Source organism: Calypte anna, chromosome 1, assembly GCF_003957555.1.
Source record: "Calypte anna isolate BGI_N300 chromosome 1, bCalAnn1_v1.p, whole genome shotgun sequence".
Classification (NCBI taxonomy): Eukaryota; Metazoa; Chordata; class Aves; order Apodiformes; family Trochilidae; genus Calypte; species Calypte anna.
The window spans coordinates 132,917,677-132,934,609 of NC_044244.1; the positions used below are offsets into that span (position 1 = coordinate 132,917,677).

A 16,933-nucleotide genomic window follows, 5' to 3' on the forward strand; every position below is an offset into this window, starting at 1 on the left:
ATTTCAGAGGAGGGCAAGGCCTGCTGGATGAGGTATTTGTTAGAGGAAGAAGTTTCTATGCAATCCTCAGGGACATGGAGGACACCTTTTATTCAGCTCTTGCAGGAAGTCTGTGTTCTTAAAAAGGAGCCTGATTTTAGTTCATTCACTTTCATGTTTTGCTTCCATTCCTGGTTCTTTGCTGCACACCCTGTCAATGGGCTGGGCTGCACAGAACCACGTAGTTCCCTCAACAGAGAAAGTCAGGTGTGGAAAAAAGGTCAGCTCATTCCAGAGACAATGTTCTATAGACACTACAGGTAGAACCAGATATTGGGGTGATCTCAGGAGTAATATTCAAAACTATAAATTCTGTTAAAAAGTGAGGTTTTTTCTAGTTAGCCTTGGGAGTTCATAAATGCAGTCCTTTGAATTAAGAGAAAAATAATCTCAAGAGTTCTCACTTTTGGCCAGGTCTGTAATCACAAGATTATCCTGGTTTTATAATATTGGTGGGTGTCAGCTGCTTGTTCTCCAGATGTGTTTTAAAATAAACAATTGATCTCCAGAAGGGCATTTGCCTGCAGGGTGTCAGCAGAATTTCCCGGGGGATGTATGGTTAGAGGTAGAGACACCTTTCTGTTCAGTGTGCTTAGTGTTCTGGATCAGCAAAAGAGCCATCACATTCTTCTCGTGTGGTGTTTAAGGACTTATCTCTGGGACTGAGACTAGGACCTGGGAACAGACACCAAAACATGGGCATTTAACACCCACTGGGCAGGTTTCTAAGTCTCTTTTTGACGTAGGCTTTGGTAAGCATCTGTGGGATGATAGTGAGATGCCATGGCTATGATAAAAGGCATTTGTGGGATTTCTGATACAAAAAACAATTTAATCTTAGGTAACTTTTGGAATCCCTTATGGGAAGCAGCAGCAGGTAATCCTACAAAGAAGTTAATTCAGGCTGGAGAAATCTCTTGGGCTGCAAATGTATGATAGGATTTGCTTCAGTCTTCCAGCTATCTCACCCTGGCTTCTTGTGGTAGCATGGAGGTTTTCTAGAGACTTTGTCAAAGTTTCTTTAGGTAAAAATAATGTGTCAGCTATACATACTGCTCCTTTTACTGCAGAGCTGAATGAGTTAAACCCACTATAATTCTTAAATGAGCTTGTGCTATGTGTGTCTACTCTTTATTTCAAGCAATGAAACATCTGACATGAACACACACTTTCTTCATTGTTTAGAGGAAAAATACTGAAAACTGCATGACGCCGACTGGCTAAATAGACAAAATATCTGCTACAGAACCTTGTAGGCCACTACTACAGTTCCCTGGAGTGACACTGTTTATAGTGACAGCTTGATTTTGAATTATACTGTCTTTATTTCTGTCTCTTCAGGTAAAAGAAGCTGTGCTTGAGGACACGGCAGCAATTTTCTTTTGTTCTTTATTTTTTGTTCTGCCTGTATTTTAGTGACTACTTACAAACTGGTGGTATAATTATGGAACCAGAGAAAATAGTAACGGAGGGAACCTATTAGGGTGGCTTTCCTCTTTTACCAGTGTAGACTTATTCCACAAATCAGTGTTTTCAACCAGCGGTGATTTGTGATTCCCATAAAATTTCCAGCACAGATACAGACCCTGCAGTTTATTATCAGTTCAAGCAGACTGACAATAAATTTTCTTTTCTTACTAGCTTTTCAAAACAGTGCTCTGTAATATATTTTCAGGTTCTGTGCTCACCCTTAGGTAAATAAATGAGGGTTTGACACACCTTCTAGATCTTTCTGGGTACTTTATTAGTGTCCAGATCATGGCTATAAAAATGCTATTCTCCTTCCTTGGCTTTTTTTTTTTTTTCCACAAATGCACATACCTGTCTGCTGTCACTGCTCATCTCACTTCTTTCCACACAAAACTACTGCTCTAAACTAGTCTACCTCTTCTGTATTGTCTTTTCCTGAAATAGGTGTCTAAAATAGATGGAATGAACCACTCTAGAAAGGTGCCTTTCTCTCTTCATGTGCTACTGGGAGGCCCTACAGGACTGACTTGAACCAACCTCTGAGAAATTTAAAACTGCATGAGAGGGACCTTTCACCATCTATACACACTGCCTTGATATGTGCATGTGCTTTTTATCTGTCCAGGCCCCATATTAATTTTGTAACTTTATAAGAAACATCTCTCCACTGTGTTGAGCAGCACAGTGCTGGAAGAGCACCTTTTAGTGCTTGGCAGACTATTTGCCTTCCTGTTGCAGATCAGTTTGGGCTTCATGGAAGAGGTCCTCAGTACAGCTACATTGGCTTCCATGAATCTGCATGAACTCACAGCAGGTTCTGGACTCCCTTCTTTGCTGCTTTGCCTGATTATATGAAGGAAATACTGTAACAAAATAATAATGCCTCAAGCTTTAATTTTGCTTTCATTTGCAGTGATATCACCTGTGAAATATCTTTCACAAATTGTTTAAGCTCATTCACTCTGACAAGGCAAATTTGCCAAAAAGGGTAATAAAATTGAAGCGTGGTATTCTTGGAGCTGCAAAATATGAACTTTTTTTTCTTTTGTGTAGGAATTACAACTGTACTGACTATGACAACGATCAACACTCACCTGCGAGAGACTTTGCCTAAAATTCCATACGTTAAAGCCATTGACATGTATCTTATGGGCTGCTTTGTATTTGTCTTCTTGGCCTTACTTGAATACGCCTTCGTCAACTACATTTTCTTTGGAAAAGGCCCTCAAAGGCAGAAGAAGCTTGCAGAAAAAACAGCAAAGGCAAACAACGATCGCTCAAAGTTTGAAGGCAGCCGGGTAGGACTCCTTATTATATATGCATTCTCTTATCTGTCTAAAATAAACAAACAAACAAACAAAAAGCTCACATAAAACCACCAACAACCACATCTTCTTTTGTGGACAAACTTTGGCATTTTTATCTCCAAGAACCTACTTAAAAGAATGTATTGAGGCATGCAGAAATTAATCTGAATATGATCTGTATGACAAGTAACTAGGAAGAAAAAAAAAATGGGAGTGCATCTAGCTTGAAACTGAAGGCTCAGATGCACAAAGGCATTTATTTGTCTAAATCAAATATAATTTAACAGTGATTTTGTTTAAGTACCTACATAAGGGAATACAGGATATGGGCATACTTTCTCACTTCAGTTAGAGTAGGTGCATTAGAGTGGGAGAGAACAGATAAAGAATTAGTTCTGCCATGCTAATTAATTGTCCAGCAGAGCTAAACTGCTATGTGTAGCATTGTCAGCTGCTGCTGTTCAAGACCAGGAGAAAATTACAATTCCTAGAGAAACTTTCACACTGATTTCTGAAACACAATGTTGGAATGGTCTGTGCTGTTTGTATTCTACCTGGTTTCCTTGCTTGAGTATTACTGCATCCAATTAATACCTTTTTTCTTTTCCCTTTGGAGGAAAAACTTGAGGTATTCAGCACAATATGATGTTAGCAATCCCTGTCAGTTTGAATAAAACCCAGGTTTTGGCTAAAATGCTCCCACTCAGGCTTTTTCATTCCATTTTGCTGAGTAAAACTGTTTTTTTATCAACTACAAATTAGAAGAGTTTGCTGTGACAGAACTACTACCTGTTTATTAAATACCAGTAGCATAAAAGTAATTGCAAGCTGTAGTTTGATATTAATGTGTCAGTCTGCTATGGCAAATGTAATGCAGAACTAGACCTAATTATCTACGCTCATATCTGTGAAATATTTTTTGAACCAATAAACTAATTTTTGTCGACTATATTATGAAACCAAATTCTCGTCACAGTTGACAGCACTGCTTAGGACTAAGCTAGCAGCAGGAGCACTTCAATTTCCTTTCCTGGAAAGATAAATAGTTATAATATTAAAAAAGCTGATGGGAAAAAAGGGTATCACAACTTAAAGTAATAGAGAAGATTTTAGCTACAAGCACATAATGCAGATGTGTGCATGAAGTTTCAGTTCTCCCAATGGATACCAGCTGGTGAATCTCATCTGTTTAAGTTATTTACATAATTCAGTGCAAGTCTTGCTAATGGGGCCAATAGTACCAGCTATCTGACTCTTCTTCTGGGTTGATATCCATCAGTGTATACTGTCAATAGAAGCATCCATACCTCAACTAATGAAAATAAGGGGGTTTTCTACCCAGACCATGCCATTTTTATATCCCAGATCTGATCATATATCAACCTCTTTTATCCTGCTTTTGATTTAGGAACTTTTCTTTCCATTCGGGATCATCTTGAGCAAATAACATGGACCGTTCTGAATTTTCTGCTGGCTTAATATAAACCATGCATGAATGAAACTAGGATTCAAGTTCAGCATGCCAGACCTGAAATAAGAGTGGGTTATTTTGTGCCTTGGAGTCCCAGCTGTTTAAGGGAACCCTGTATGCTCTCTAGAAAGGCATATACTTATTCTGACTGTGAATATTGGCTGTTGAAGTGAGATAGGATAAATAATGAGGTATGGTTCCATTCTGTGTAGAAAATTATTTGTCTCCAGCACTCAGCAGGTGAAGCCAGAAGAGCTTCATTGCAGTTACTGGTTCCAGTGCCTTCAGAGAATCAGCCAGCAAACAGGAGAAGGCAGAAACATTATCTAGAGCCAATCAGAAATCTTTCTCTGACACAAAGCTTAGACACAAAATGCAGATTCAGTGGATGTAGGATGTCACATCTGAATTTTTCATTTGAGAAACACTAGCAAATGCAAAACAGAGGAAGTGCTCAAAGCAGGCAAGAGGTACCATTGCTTTCAGGATGAGCAATCCAGGGAAAATCCATCTGGAAGGTCTACTTTGGACAAGGTTTACCAGGTCTTCCAGACATCACATGCCTGAAGCAGGGAATTTTTGCCATGGTTCTGGATCATGCCTACTGCAGGACAGGTGGTCAAGCAGGAGGTTTTTACGTACTTGCCTTGGAAGACTGCCTGAAAGCTCTGCAACCTTTTCTCTGACCTCTCCCTGGGAAGTAAAGAGGCATTATTAATTTCCAACCTCTTCTTTGGTGGCTCTTGAAGATCGATGATTCTGATGAGTAGCATGAGAGAGTTCAGAGAAATTACAGGGTCTGTGATTTCGGAGAAGCTTCAGTCTTCTATAGGATACATTTCTATTCTGAAACAGAAAGTTTCTAATCCTGGGAAATATTTCAAATCTTGCAGAGTTTGGGGCTGAGCAACATTTTAAAGAGGGATTTTAAACCAGACAGCCCTTTTTGCTGCTATTGCCGCTCTTTAATGACTGTCAAAATGTATCATGTGCTGGGCAGAAGACTGAAAGGAGCTCAAATATAAAACTAGAAGGTGGCATCATTTTTAGTTTTTCTTTAAGAATTCCAATTTGGATTCATCTGTGTTGCTTTTTTGTCTTAGTAATTTAATTTGCTTGTATAGCAACCATGTGCATGATCTTTGTGTCACTGATTTAGAGTGCTTGGTCAGGGCGCTACAAAAAGCCAACCAACCAACCAACCAATGAACACACAACAAAAACAACAACAAAATAAAAAATAAAAAAATAAACCCACCAACTAACTAACTAACTAAACATCAGTCCATTTATTGTCCCCATGAGATGTGGTGATTTGTGGGTGTAGTGACAGAACAAATCTATGCTGTATCAGGTCCAACCTGAGTTGGGAGGGGATATGGTGCTGTAGAAATCACTTGTTTGTGTTGGAAGACAGCACTAGAAGAACAGAGGCAGAACAACAGATTGCCTGGCATTCAGGCCCTGAGTTCCAGTGTTGCTCCTATCGTATCCAAGACTGGGAGTGCTGCTGAGGCAGTGTCTCTGTGCCAGGCAAAGGGAACAAGAGAAGGATGAGGGAAAATGCCATGTTATTTTCACTCAGGAGTATTTTAGCCTATGAAACCCAGGAGAACCAACATGGGCACTGGTATTGTAGTTCATTTTTTACATGTCAGAGGACTCAAGGCTGGAATGCAAGCTAGCAGGCTTGGTTATAAACACCCCTCCTATAGTAGCAAAAGGGATTTTCATACTTTTGTAATCTTATTTGATTGCAAAGCAGGAGAATCTTAACAGCAAAAATGATCAAGGCCACAAAATCCGCATGCCTCTATGTTAGCATTTTGATACTTGCTTTTCAAAGCAAACACTGATCATCCTCAGTAACCCTGCTTCCTAATGCATGTATCTTCATTGTCCTGCATTAGGGGTTACAGGTTTGAAAAGGCAAAACTGGCATAGACATCTCTGTGTTAATGCACCAGCACTGCACCTGCCTGTCCAGTGGCAAGCTTTTAGGCACCTCTGCTGAGTTATTCCTGATACGCTGCCACTGATGCTCGCTGTGCTGACGAGGGCTCCACCAGCTGTCAGGGCTGAGCTGCCTGTTGGCTTCAGTGCTCCCATTATGGCTTTCTATCCAGCTCTGCCCATGTGTTAAAACCAATGAGATCAATAGCTCCAGGCATAAGGCAAAGAAGAGCCCTCGCAGCAGGGAAATGGCACAGCCAGTGTCCTCACGTTGCAGAGGTGACAAAGAAAAACAGTGGAGAGAGGACAATTCTGCCCTGTATTCTCCTGTGTAGCACTGCTGAAGGTATGATGACTGAAGGTATATCTGAGAGAACTGAATCTCTGGAAATGGTTTTAGAAGATTCAGAACTGGTGATGAGATGAAACCCAAGTGTGCCTTTATGAATGACTCATCTGTGGATCAGCAGCAGGCTACAAAGTAAAAATCACTCTTAGCCATCTCATCTTTTGACTGCTTTTGCATCAATTTTTTTTTCATATCATGTATTGTGGCCTTTCCCAATAAATCAGAGTTAATGCAGACAAATGTAGGATGCTCCTTTTCTATGTATAACCCAATTTTCATACACATACTGACTTTGGATTGAAAACACTCTTTCGAAAAACTTGATATACTGTTTCATATATGAGGACAAGCTCTAGGATGAAGGACGAATCAAATCTTGATTTTTCATAAAATATTTCTTCTGCCTGTGCTATCCATGCCTAAATTAAAGTCCTCTGTTTGTGGAAAAACTGTCAGAAAAGAATAGGAAGCCTGTAAAAATGTTTTCCCTTGGAAATTGATCACCATTGTTACAAATCAATTCTGTTTCTCCTGATTGCATTGGCAGATTCAGGCTACATTTGTAGCTCTCCCTGCATGTTTAGTTTTGCTACATAAATAGTTTCTTTTAAATAAGGCTCAGCTTCAGCCTAATTTACAACTAAATCAGCATGAGAGTGCTCAAAGGCAATCCCATTCTTGTTGTTCGCTATTGTGATAGAGGCTACTGGCATAATCAGCTGGTGAGCATGTGTTTTAGACATTGCTCCTTCTGGGCCGATCCACAGAGATTATTATTTGTTGCAGTCTCCTGCTAAAAATTTTGCTTCTTAGTTCCAGCTGTGGCAATTTACATTTTCAGTTTGGTGGGACTAAGAGTTCATCTCCAGGGAATCAGTTGGGAAGGTAGCTATCACATAAGCTCATTCAAGTTTCAACCTCCCATGGTTGTCAGACATGTGGGAAGATCTTCCTTGGAACAAAAATAATGCATAAACCTTTCTAAAAAAAAAAAAACAAAAACAAAACCCTTCTCATCAGGCAGTCCCTGCATGGGTTTTTAGCTCTGGCTCAAACCTCTGGCTCAAATCTGGCTCAAACCTCTACTGTTGGCCAAGGTGGCAGCTTTCCCACCAGGAATTCCTGAGAACAGAGGCTCAGGCCACTTAAATCCACTTAGCACTTTTAAGGAATTGTTAATTGTAGCAACCCTTCTCACAAGTGGGATTTTATTCTGAGGATGAATATTTTGGCTACCGTGGGTGAATTATCACTCGATTTAAACTAGGTAATATGAGAATAGCAAAGCTGTCAGTATTCTCCTGCACATCTTCATCTTTCCTGGGTACTTTTTTTTGGTGCTGTTTTGAACACTCAGATGTTTCTGAATCATGAGTGTGATAAGTAGTTACCAAGTTTTGAAAAATATCTGCCAAGGGTGATGAGCACAGTTCTTAAAGAAAGAACTCTTGTCCTGCACTTACGATGGAGACATTCACTGCACTAGGAGACTCATACATGTACTAATTTTGTTCTGCAGCTACTTTGCACAGGTATGAAAGGTCCAAATCCAGGGACATTAAAAAGGATTGGATCCATAGTACATTCTTATATTGTAAGAATCCAGACAATGTGTGGATTGTAAAATTAAGGGCAAGGGAAGACCATACGTTTATTTCCTTTTCTTTCTCTGTTCAGACACATAAAGGTTAATTGCTAATCTCCATTCTTACTTGGTGGACAGTAATATTAGTATGGAAGTTCCTATTTATATTGATTCTTTGTACTTCCCTTGTTTTTCAAGATTTTTTTCCATCTTCTCTGTTCTGCTGGCTACCCTGGGCTCATCTACCAGACTGGTATAATTCTCTCTCATTTTTTTTTCCTGCTTATTAATTAGTATAAATATATAAAAATGGTAGTGAGATAAGTATAAACTTTAAGACTTAGAGAAAACACTCAACACCATTGAATTTTTGGTGCTTGGAGTTTTAAATTATTTTTTAAATATTCAAGGCCTAAAGTGGTCAATTTATTTTGCTTGAAGCACAGGTAACTCTTGGGGCCTGATCATGTGCTATTCTACATGTTGGAAAGCCATTTATACAAAATTAAAAAAATTGAAAACTGCTACCAGGTATTTCACCCCTTGAAAAACTATAGACACTTGCACCAGGGCATATCAGGTGAGAATGAGATATCTGGAGTCTAGATTAGTATTTCCAACAAAACAACTTTGCATTTTATTATAATTTTAAGGGGAGATTATTTTGTGGGATAATGTACTTGAATAGTAATTTTGATGTAAAATAATGCAAGATTATTATTATCATGCTGTTATTAAAAGCCCCTATTTGCATTTATATTGCTTCATATAATGGAAAGTGTTTACATGGTATTTAAAAATTTGGGATTGATGAACACCTAAATATACCTATGGGGTTTGAGCAAAATGCTTCCTTTTTTCTTTTTGTTTAGTAGAGTAAAAGACTTATGAGGAAAAAGAGACTTTATTGTAAAGTACCCCGTAAAATTTATGGGATATTAAACAGAGAACTAAATGAACCTGAAATCATTTGGACACTAACCAGTAGTAAGTCAAGACTTATGGTAGTTTCCTGACCCCAGTAAAGTGTTTTCAACCTGGCATTAAAGCTGAAGTTTTCCGAAAATCTTGATTGGAGAATGGTCTAACGAAATGAGCCACTGCCTGGTTCATAATTAAGTAGATTCAGGACTTTCTAGGTGAAAAAGGGCATTGAATTTTCATACCTACAACATACAATTCAAGTTGAGCCCACTAGTGACATGATTTTTCTCCTGAAACAAGGATTGGAGATTCTTCATGAGCCTTACTTTAATTTTCCTGTTTTTGACTTCAGTTAGGTTGGTTATGGTCATTTTTGTGTAATGACATTAGGCTGCTAGAGTATTTGGATTTTTTTCTTTGTACCGTAATATGTATAGTTTAGAAATGGTAAACCTGCAAAAGTTAATCTATTTTTTCCATGTGTAAAACTCCTCACAGCATTTCATGCTTTTCAGCTTCCAAATGTAGTTATGTGAGATTCACTCACTTGCCCCTGGTGCAGTAGTTGTTCAGAGGTGTGTGGGGAGGTTAATTAAAATTTATTTTGAAATAAGAGCACCAGTTTTGCATATTTGGATCTGTGCTGACTCAGTAGGGAATTAATGATTTGGTACTCAGCTGTTCCTATCTGCTTTGATGAGCTCACTGGGAAGCACTCCATGGAAACATCCACCCTTGCTTGTGTCAGGGAGGAGGTGGGAGCTCTGGAATTGGAGACCACACTGGGGAAATGGGAATGAGTGGCTTCAGGTAGAGCCATGAAAGGCAGAACAGAGACTACAAGAATCATGGAGTTTGCATATGCAGAGAAATCTCAAAAGTAATATTTAGGTTAAAGAGGGATGGTAAGGAGTGAGGAGAAATCTTCAAAATCCACAATGTCACCTCTCTGATTTATAACAAGATTAGAGAGCAAAGACTAGTGTTAACATGTTGGGGAGAATTCCCAGTGCACAAACAGTGAAAATTTTGAGCCAGATGATAAAAGTACATTTTAAGGTTCATAAGGAGTGAAACCAAAGTTTTATTTTTCTTAACTTTTGTCTGTATCTGGGGTAAAATTTTACCTGAAGACATCAAGCAACATTCATGCTCACTCATGAAAGATTTTACCTTACCTGGATGTTCAGGATAACATGAGTCAACTTGGACAGGATACCCTTCCATTAAGGGTTTCCTTCTTTATTCCCTAAGAGAGCTTGTGTACCTTTTTCAGAATCATTTAGATCATTGCTTGAATCATTCAGAAGTCATGCTTGAGTGCAGATGCCTGAATTGAATATACTTCAAAACACCACCTTAAGATGTTTGCAAAGCATTGGCATATATTGCTCTAATGCTGTTGAGGGCTTTATGTGATTTATCCAAAAGCAATACAATTTGCAGAAATAGATCCCAAGAGACTCTGTGAACCAGAAGCCTGATCTCAGTTTCTGCAGACCCCTTCCTCTCTCCATCTGCTCCTTCCTTGTATTTAACATGCAAGTCTGTTGCTCTATTAACAAAGAGCTGCATCTCAAAAGTATGTTTCCAAATATGTTTCATTTGACATTTTGAGAAAATACATGCTGTCATGGAAATTCATAGGACATTATGGGATTGTCAGACAAATAATTTAAAAAACTGTTACAACTTTCTTGACCACCTTTGATTTGTAGATGCAGTGACAAGCAGTGAATAGTGGCAGCAGCATTGGTGGATCAGAGGCAGAAGCCACGTTAGGGTGACATTATATTGGCAGATAAGGTAAAGAAGACTATACAGTGCAATTAAATAAGTGGAATTAAATTAATTCCTTGGGCAGGAGAAGCCTGAATACAGAGGTTTACACTCCAAAATGCAAGCTTTCAGCTAACACCTCATTTACAAAAATCCAGGGTTGGTGTAGAAAGACAAAGTACCCAGAAATGGACTAATGTCTGTGCATCTGCAGGTGACAGCCAGAATCAGGAGAAATCAGGAAATGCTGAGGGTAAAAGCAGATGATACCTTCTGTTAATGGCAGGCAAGGGAATAGAGACCTGCAAGGGGAAGGCAGTGCTGGAGGTGGAGTCAGGAAGGAGCCCAGCAAGATGGTCTCTTCTGGGGCATTGCTAGTAAGCTGAAGGACATTTCTCAAAGCCTGGGAGGAGATGGGAAAGGAGGTGACATGTGACACCACTGGGACCTGGATGAAAGATTTAATTTAAACTTCATAAGGAAATGGAAATGGCAGAGATTTTACACAATGCTGCTACAAATATTGATCATAATTTGTAATCTTTGTGGAAAAAACAAAACAAACCAAAACCAAAAAATAAACAAACAAAACAAAACAAAAAACCCAACCAATAAACACAAAACCAACCAACCAAAAAAAAAACTCAACTGAATCAGTTCTTTTCAGACATCACCATAAGTACTGATGATATCCTTGGCTATATTTTACAGCTGTATGTGTTCCCTGGTTACAGGTACTGCTCAACAGCATAAACATATTTCTACAAACCTCAAGTGCACACTTTTATACCCAATGGGTTTCTGCCATGGGGAAAATAAATTCTTCTTGATCATCACTGAGGCTTCATTGGTTCACATTACTTGGTTCACATTGTTTATTTTTATTTATAGGCACTCATAAGCATAATGTGCTGTTGCCTACAACAGCAAGATTTGTTGGATACCTTAGGATTTCCTTTTCTACTTGCCTGTATGTCAATCATAGCATTTGATATTCTTTTTCCATTTGCAAGAAACTTCACGAAGCATTACTGATGCACTATCATAATCGTTTTTGATGAGCAAATGTAAGATGCAGCATCCATAATTGATAAAAGAATTATCTATTTTAAAGAAATTTAACAAGACTGAAAGAAGCTAAATGCATGTGGACAGATACATAGCTACACATACTGCTAATGCATCACACAAAGCTTGCAAAGGATACAGTATCAGATGACTGTACAAACTTCAAAAGGCCACGGCAATGGTTTGTTTTGTCAGCCACTTCTAAACAGATGCTTCTAGGATGAGAAGTTCAACTGCTACACAGTTAACACAGCTTGATCATGTGGAAGGTTAGAAAAATGTATGAATTGCAGGATGAATTGCAGATGAACAAATTGTATACAGAAAACTGGAAATTACCCTGTATGGCATGATTCACTATCTATTTATGACATGGGCAACTGAGTTCAAGTGAAGAGTCAGATGTGCATTAACTGGCTGAAAATACCCAGCACAGAGCATTTATTTTGACTTCAGCCATCATTTTCCTGGCAGGACAGTTGGAGCTGATCCCTGCATCAAGCTGTGTTCTCTGTCCATCCTCCAACAAGCAGGGTATGTGGTACAAGGGGAGGTGGTGCCCCAGCACTGAAGCAGCCAAATGCTGACTAAGACAGCATCATTTGGGACTTCTTGTCAGTGTACACATAGGAACAGGCAGTTTTTCTGGACTGTAGGATCCGTACCCAACTCAGTGCTGCTCCTCCTCTATCACTACTCAGGATGACTAGAAAGTCTAGCCCAAAAATTGTTGAAGACTTTAAATGATCAGAACCTTCATTGTGATTGCTGAAAATAGCATCACATTGTTCACCTGTGCTCAACATTGTTCTCACTGCCTCTTGGATACAGAGGTGGAAGAGAAGAGTGCCACCTATTTCCTCAGTTCAGCAGTTTTCTTCCATGTTTTAAGTTCATTGCTCTATAAGATCACTTATTCATGTGGAAAAACCCTACAGTTAAGCATTACCATGATTGAAAAACTGTGCAAATGACTTTGGAAGGGAAAGTTTAAGAGAAAAGCTATAAATAAGCTCTGTGATGGCAAAATGAAGAAGTCATTAGGTCAGAACTATTGTGATTTCATCAAACTGCACAGGAACTTTTTTCATCTGGTTTTAAATCCCAGAGAAAAAAAAAAAAAAAAAAAAAAAAAAAAGAATCTTATCCCGTTTAATTTCCTACTGCAGCAAAGAACCCATCCCTTACCCTCTCCCCCACCAGCAGCACCACAGAAATTTACCTTAACCACACCAACCTTTAAAATGTACCTATTCTGAAGGGAGAGGAAGACAATTGGTTTTGACAGGTATGTTTTTTTACTGGATCTTGATAGTATGATAACTCTGCTTGCAAAAGTATTTAAGGACTTGCCTAATTTTAAGCAGATGAGTGTTGCCATTTTTTTCTAAGGTTATCACGTGCTTAAAATTAATAGATGCTTTCTTAAGATAGTATGGATTTGGAAATTCAAACACACCCACATTCTGCTGATAGATGTCAAGTCTTGTGAAGCACTTCATCATCCTGTTTTTTCCCCCCTAGGTGGACACCCATGGAAATATTCTGCTGACATCCCTGGAAATTCACAACGAGGTGGCTAGCAACGAGGTCACCACCAGCGTTACGGATACCCGAAATTCCACGATATCCTTTGACAGCTCAGGAATCCAGTACAGAAAACAGAGCTCCCATCGGGAAAGCTTCGGGAGGCGTCCGTCAGAAAGAACAGGCTCCCACAGCAAGAGGGGCCATTTACGAAGAAGATCTTCACAACTGAAAATAAAAATCCCTGATCTAACAGATGTGAATGCCATCGACAGATGGTCAAGAATGGTTTTCCCGTTCACATTTTCTCTTTTCAACTTAATTTACTGGCTATACTATGTTAACTGAGTGACTGAACTTTTTTAAAGGACTTCAGTTATAACCAGTGAAGTACTACTTGCCTGCAGAGTTTATATATATATTTATACATTAAAATATATATATATATGAACTTTTACTATGTAGACCATACTCATGTATGTGTGAATACATATAACAAAGAACTGTGTGCAATTAAAAGCACACACTGCAAAGCAGAAGTATATGTATGCACACACACATGCACACATTCATTCTAAGGTTATGGACACTTTAACATAGAATGCACTTCAGAGGAACTTTTTAAATCCAAAGGCAGGTGTCATCAAAACAGCAAGCCTTGAGGAAGTAAGTGTTGTATATTATCACTACAAAACTTTGATTGTCACAAAAAAAATTTTCAAACCGTTGTAACAGTGTATAAAGTCAGTATTTAGTAACATTGTTTGTAAATGCAGCCATACACAGTAATCATAAAGCTGTAGAGTTACACTGGTAAGTTTAAAATAAGTAATTTATATTGCAGATACATCAGCTACCATTTCATCAGCCAAATTTATTTTTCTTTGCTAAAATTTCTTGGGTTTATATATGTCATAATACTTTTTTTCCCAGCCCTGAATGGGCATCATGTTTGATGATCTCTTGCTTTCTCTTCTACAGTAAGCAAACTGATCATGGGAGTGTTGCTCTAGGTCTTTGGATATAAATATGTGTTCATAATATTTCAAACAAGCATTTTAAGTGTCCATCAACAGTGAAATGAATCTTTTGTAAGTACTGTAAATGTACAGCACATTTTCCTTCCCTTGGACTGGTTCCAGCTGCCATGCCATTTTTGAAAGAGAACAGCACATTTTTAGTATAATTTAGCTGAGAATTCCACTATTATCAATGTGTTCTACATCTGCTGTAGATTTAAAGATTGTTATTCCAGTGAAAGCATAGAAGATGTCTCAGGTTATTTGCTACTTCGACATGAAACCACCTAGCTGTAGCCTTTTTTAAACATGCATTTACACGATTTAACATTCTTATAACATTGTATGTTAATGTAAAATATATTTGCATAATATGCATATATTTTCTCAATATTTTTCTTCCCTTGCTTGCTATTGTGACTGCATGCTATTTCATTTTTTTGTTTGTTTGTTTCTGTGATGCTACAACTTTTTATTCTCTAGAATTGAGCAAATAGAGCATTTCCAATGCTTTGATTCAGTAATGGAACATTTTCATATTTTATTTATATACTGAAAGTATAAATGCATACACTTATCAAGCTAATGTGGTGCCATCACAGATAACAAGAGATGGCAAAAAGCATGTTTTGTTTCAGCATTAACTATGTTCTAACATATCCTTCATGCAACCTTCTTTGGTTTTCATCCCGGTTCATTCCCTCACCTGGATTTCAGCTTTTTTCAGTCTAGTAGGTTGTAGTTGTCAAGGTATGCCAATTTCAGATCTGTAATCTTAATTTGTTATTTATCAGTACTAAATCTTTCTAAAGAAAAGAAGATATATTTTTTGTAAACGGTTTCTATCATGTACATTCTCAAATAACAACAAATACAGTAGCATAAATAGAACTAAAAAAAAGAGATTCAGGTTTAGCCTTGCCAGTTCTCTGCATGTTGAATTTCTCTGAACATTGATGGGAATTTTGGGCAGATAGAGAGCTTTGGATGCTAGTTAAGAGTCATCTATGGGAGAAAAATGCATGGTTATGCATCTACCAAAAAACAAAACAAAACAAAAAAAAAAAACAGTCACCAAAAAGGGGTGAAACTGAAAAGGCTGCCTTGGCTCTGTAATGACCCATGTTCTTGCTAGCACTTGATTTATATGTGAGTAGAGCAATGATATTTGTCTTGCTGCCATGTACGGTCCACTACTATTCCCACCCCTGTTTGCAGCTGAACTGTGAAACTTTGCTCTGGGCTGAAATTCAGCATAGACAACAAACCTGGCTGGCAAAGTCTGTTTTGCAGTCTGATCCTCAGGGCTTCTACTTGAACAGGAACGGGCTCTGCACAGTTGCCTTGCAGCAAAGCTGGGAAGCAGCAATTCCCAGCTGGAAGCGCTCACCGCAACCTCGGCTGCCGGCGTGTGCAGGATCAGCGCCGCAGTCCTGCTGCATCCTTGGCAGTGGTGCAAAGAGGCTGTAACTGCAGATTTTAAGCACTGTATCTGCAGAGAACTGTACAGTCTGAGGAGCCTTGAAGGAACTTGTAGAACTAGAACAGAAAAACTTGGTTTTTAGAAGGTCCTCGGTATTAGCTCCCATTGGTAAACCACAATGTGTTATGAGCTCTCTAATATATCTTCAAACCATGAAGGAATTCTAGAGCACATTGTTATCATTACCATCAGTGTAACTGAGCAATTAACACCCTCCTGAATTATTTCTTTGGTAGAATTATTGAAAGGCCCTCCCAGATTTTTATCCTAATAACAAAATATAATTAAACAGAAAAATCTGATCTCAGTAAGCTTTAAAGTAGTAGGCATTGCTTTAGAAAAATTAAGCTCATGAAATGATCTTCATAGAAGTCTTTCCAGTCAGTGCCCTAAAGAACTACCCCAAAGAATGGGATTCAAGAAGAGAGTGGTCCCACCTTTTTGATTTAATCATACTCCTGTCTTTTCTTCAAAGCCCCAGCTCCTACAAACCATGTGGTCAGGCAGAGATCTTCATCAAGAGGAAGAGACTTTTTAGTTGTGATAGAAATGTGTATTCCACATCTCACTGAAATCAGTTCTCCAGTGTTTCCAGCTGCGATTTCCAAGCAGAAAGAAAATTACTGTTTGGCCAGAGCAAAGAAGCAGTGTACATTTTTGGGAGCCTGCACGAGCAAGAGAACTGAGTCTCTTAAGACTCTACAACTCTTGGCACAACGGGAGGGCAGTGTGGTGCTGTGGCCCCTTTCATGAAACCCCACACACCACTTTGTCCATCATTGCAAAAAGTTGGCAGTTGCACATTGCAGCTTTTTCACAAGATTTCCTATTCATCAGTCAGATTGAGCTTCATGGGGCACAAGCAGCTTGAACCGTGAATAGATCCAAGTCTTGGTTTGACATGAAAAAAGCCAGGAAAATCTCACTTGAGGTTAACACTTCATCTTTAACACACATTT

At 38.6% G+C, this 16,933-nt stretch overlaps 1 protein-coding gene across 3 annotated transcripts in view; it reads left to right on the forward strand.

Annotated features, from left to right (window-relative positions):
* The window catches only part of GABRB3 (gamma-aminobutyric acid type A receptor beta3 subunit), a 109,100-nt gene extending 94,627 nt beyond the window's left edge, over positions 1-14,473 (forward strand). The window contains exons 8-10 of one of the 3 annotated variants that reach the window (XM_030453187.1): positions 2,563-2,802; positions 6,663-6,673; positions 13,470-13,820. In XM_030453187.1, the coding sequence (XP_030309047.1) occupies positions 2,563-2,802; positions 6,663-6,673; positions 13,470-13,820 (602 nt within the window). Of the gene's footprint in view, positions 1-2,562; positions 2,808-6,662; positions 6,674-13,469 lie in introns of all 3 variants that reach the window. The other 2 variants (XM_030453183.1, XM_030453195.1) reach the window with 2 other exon arrangements.
* Positions 14,474-16,933: the final 2,460 nt, after the last annotated feature.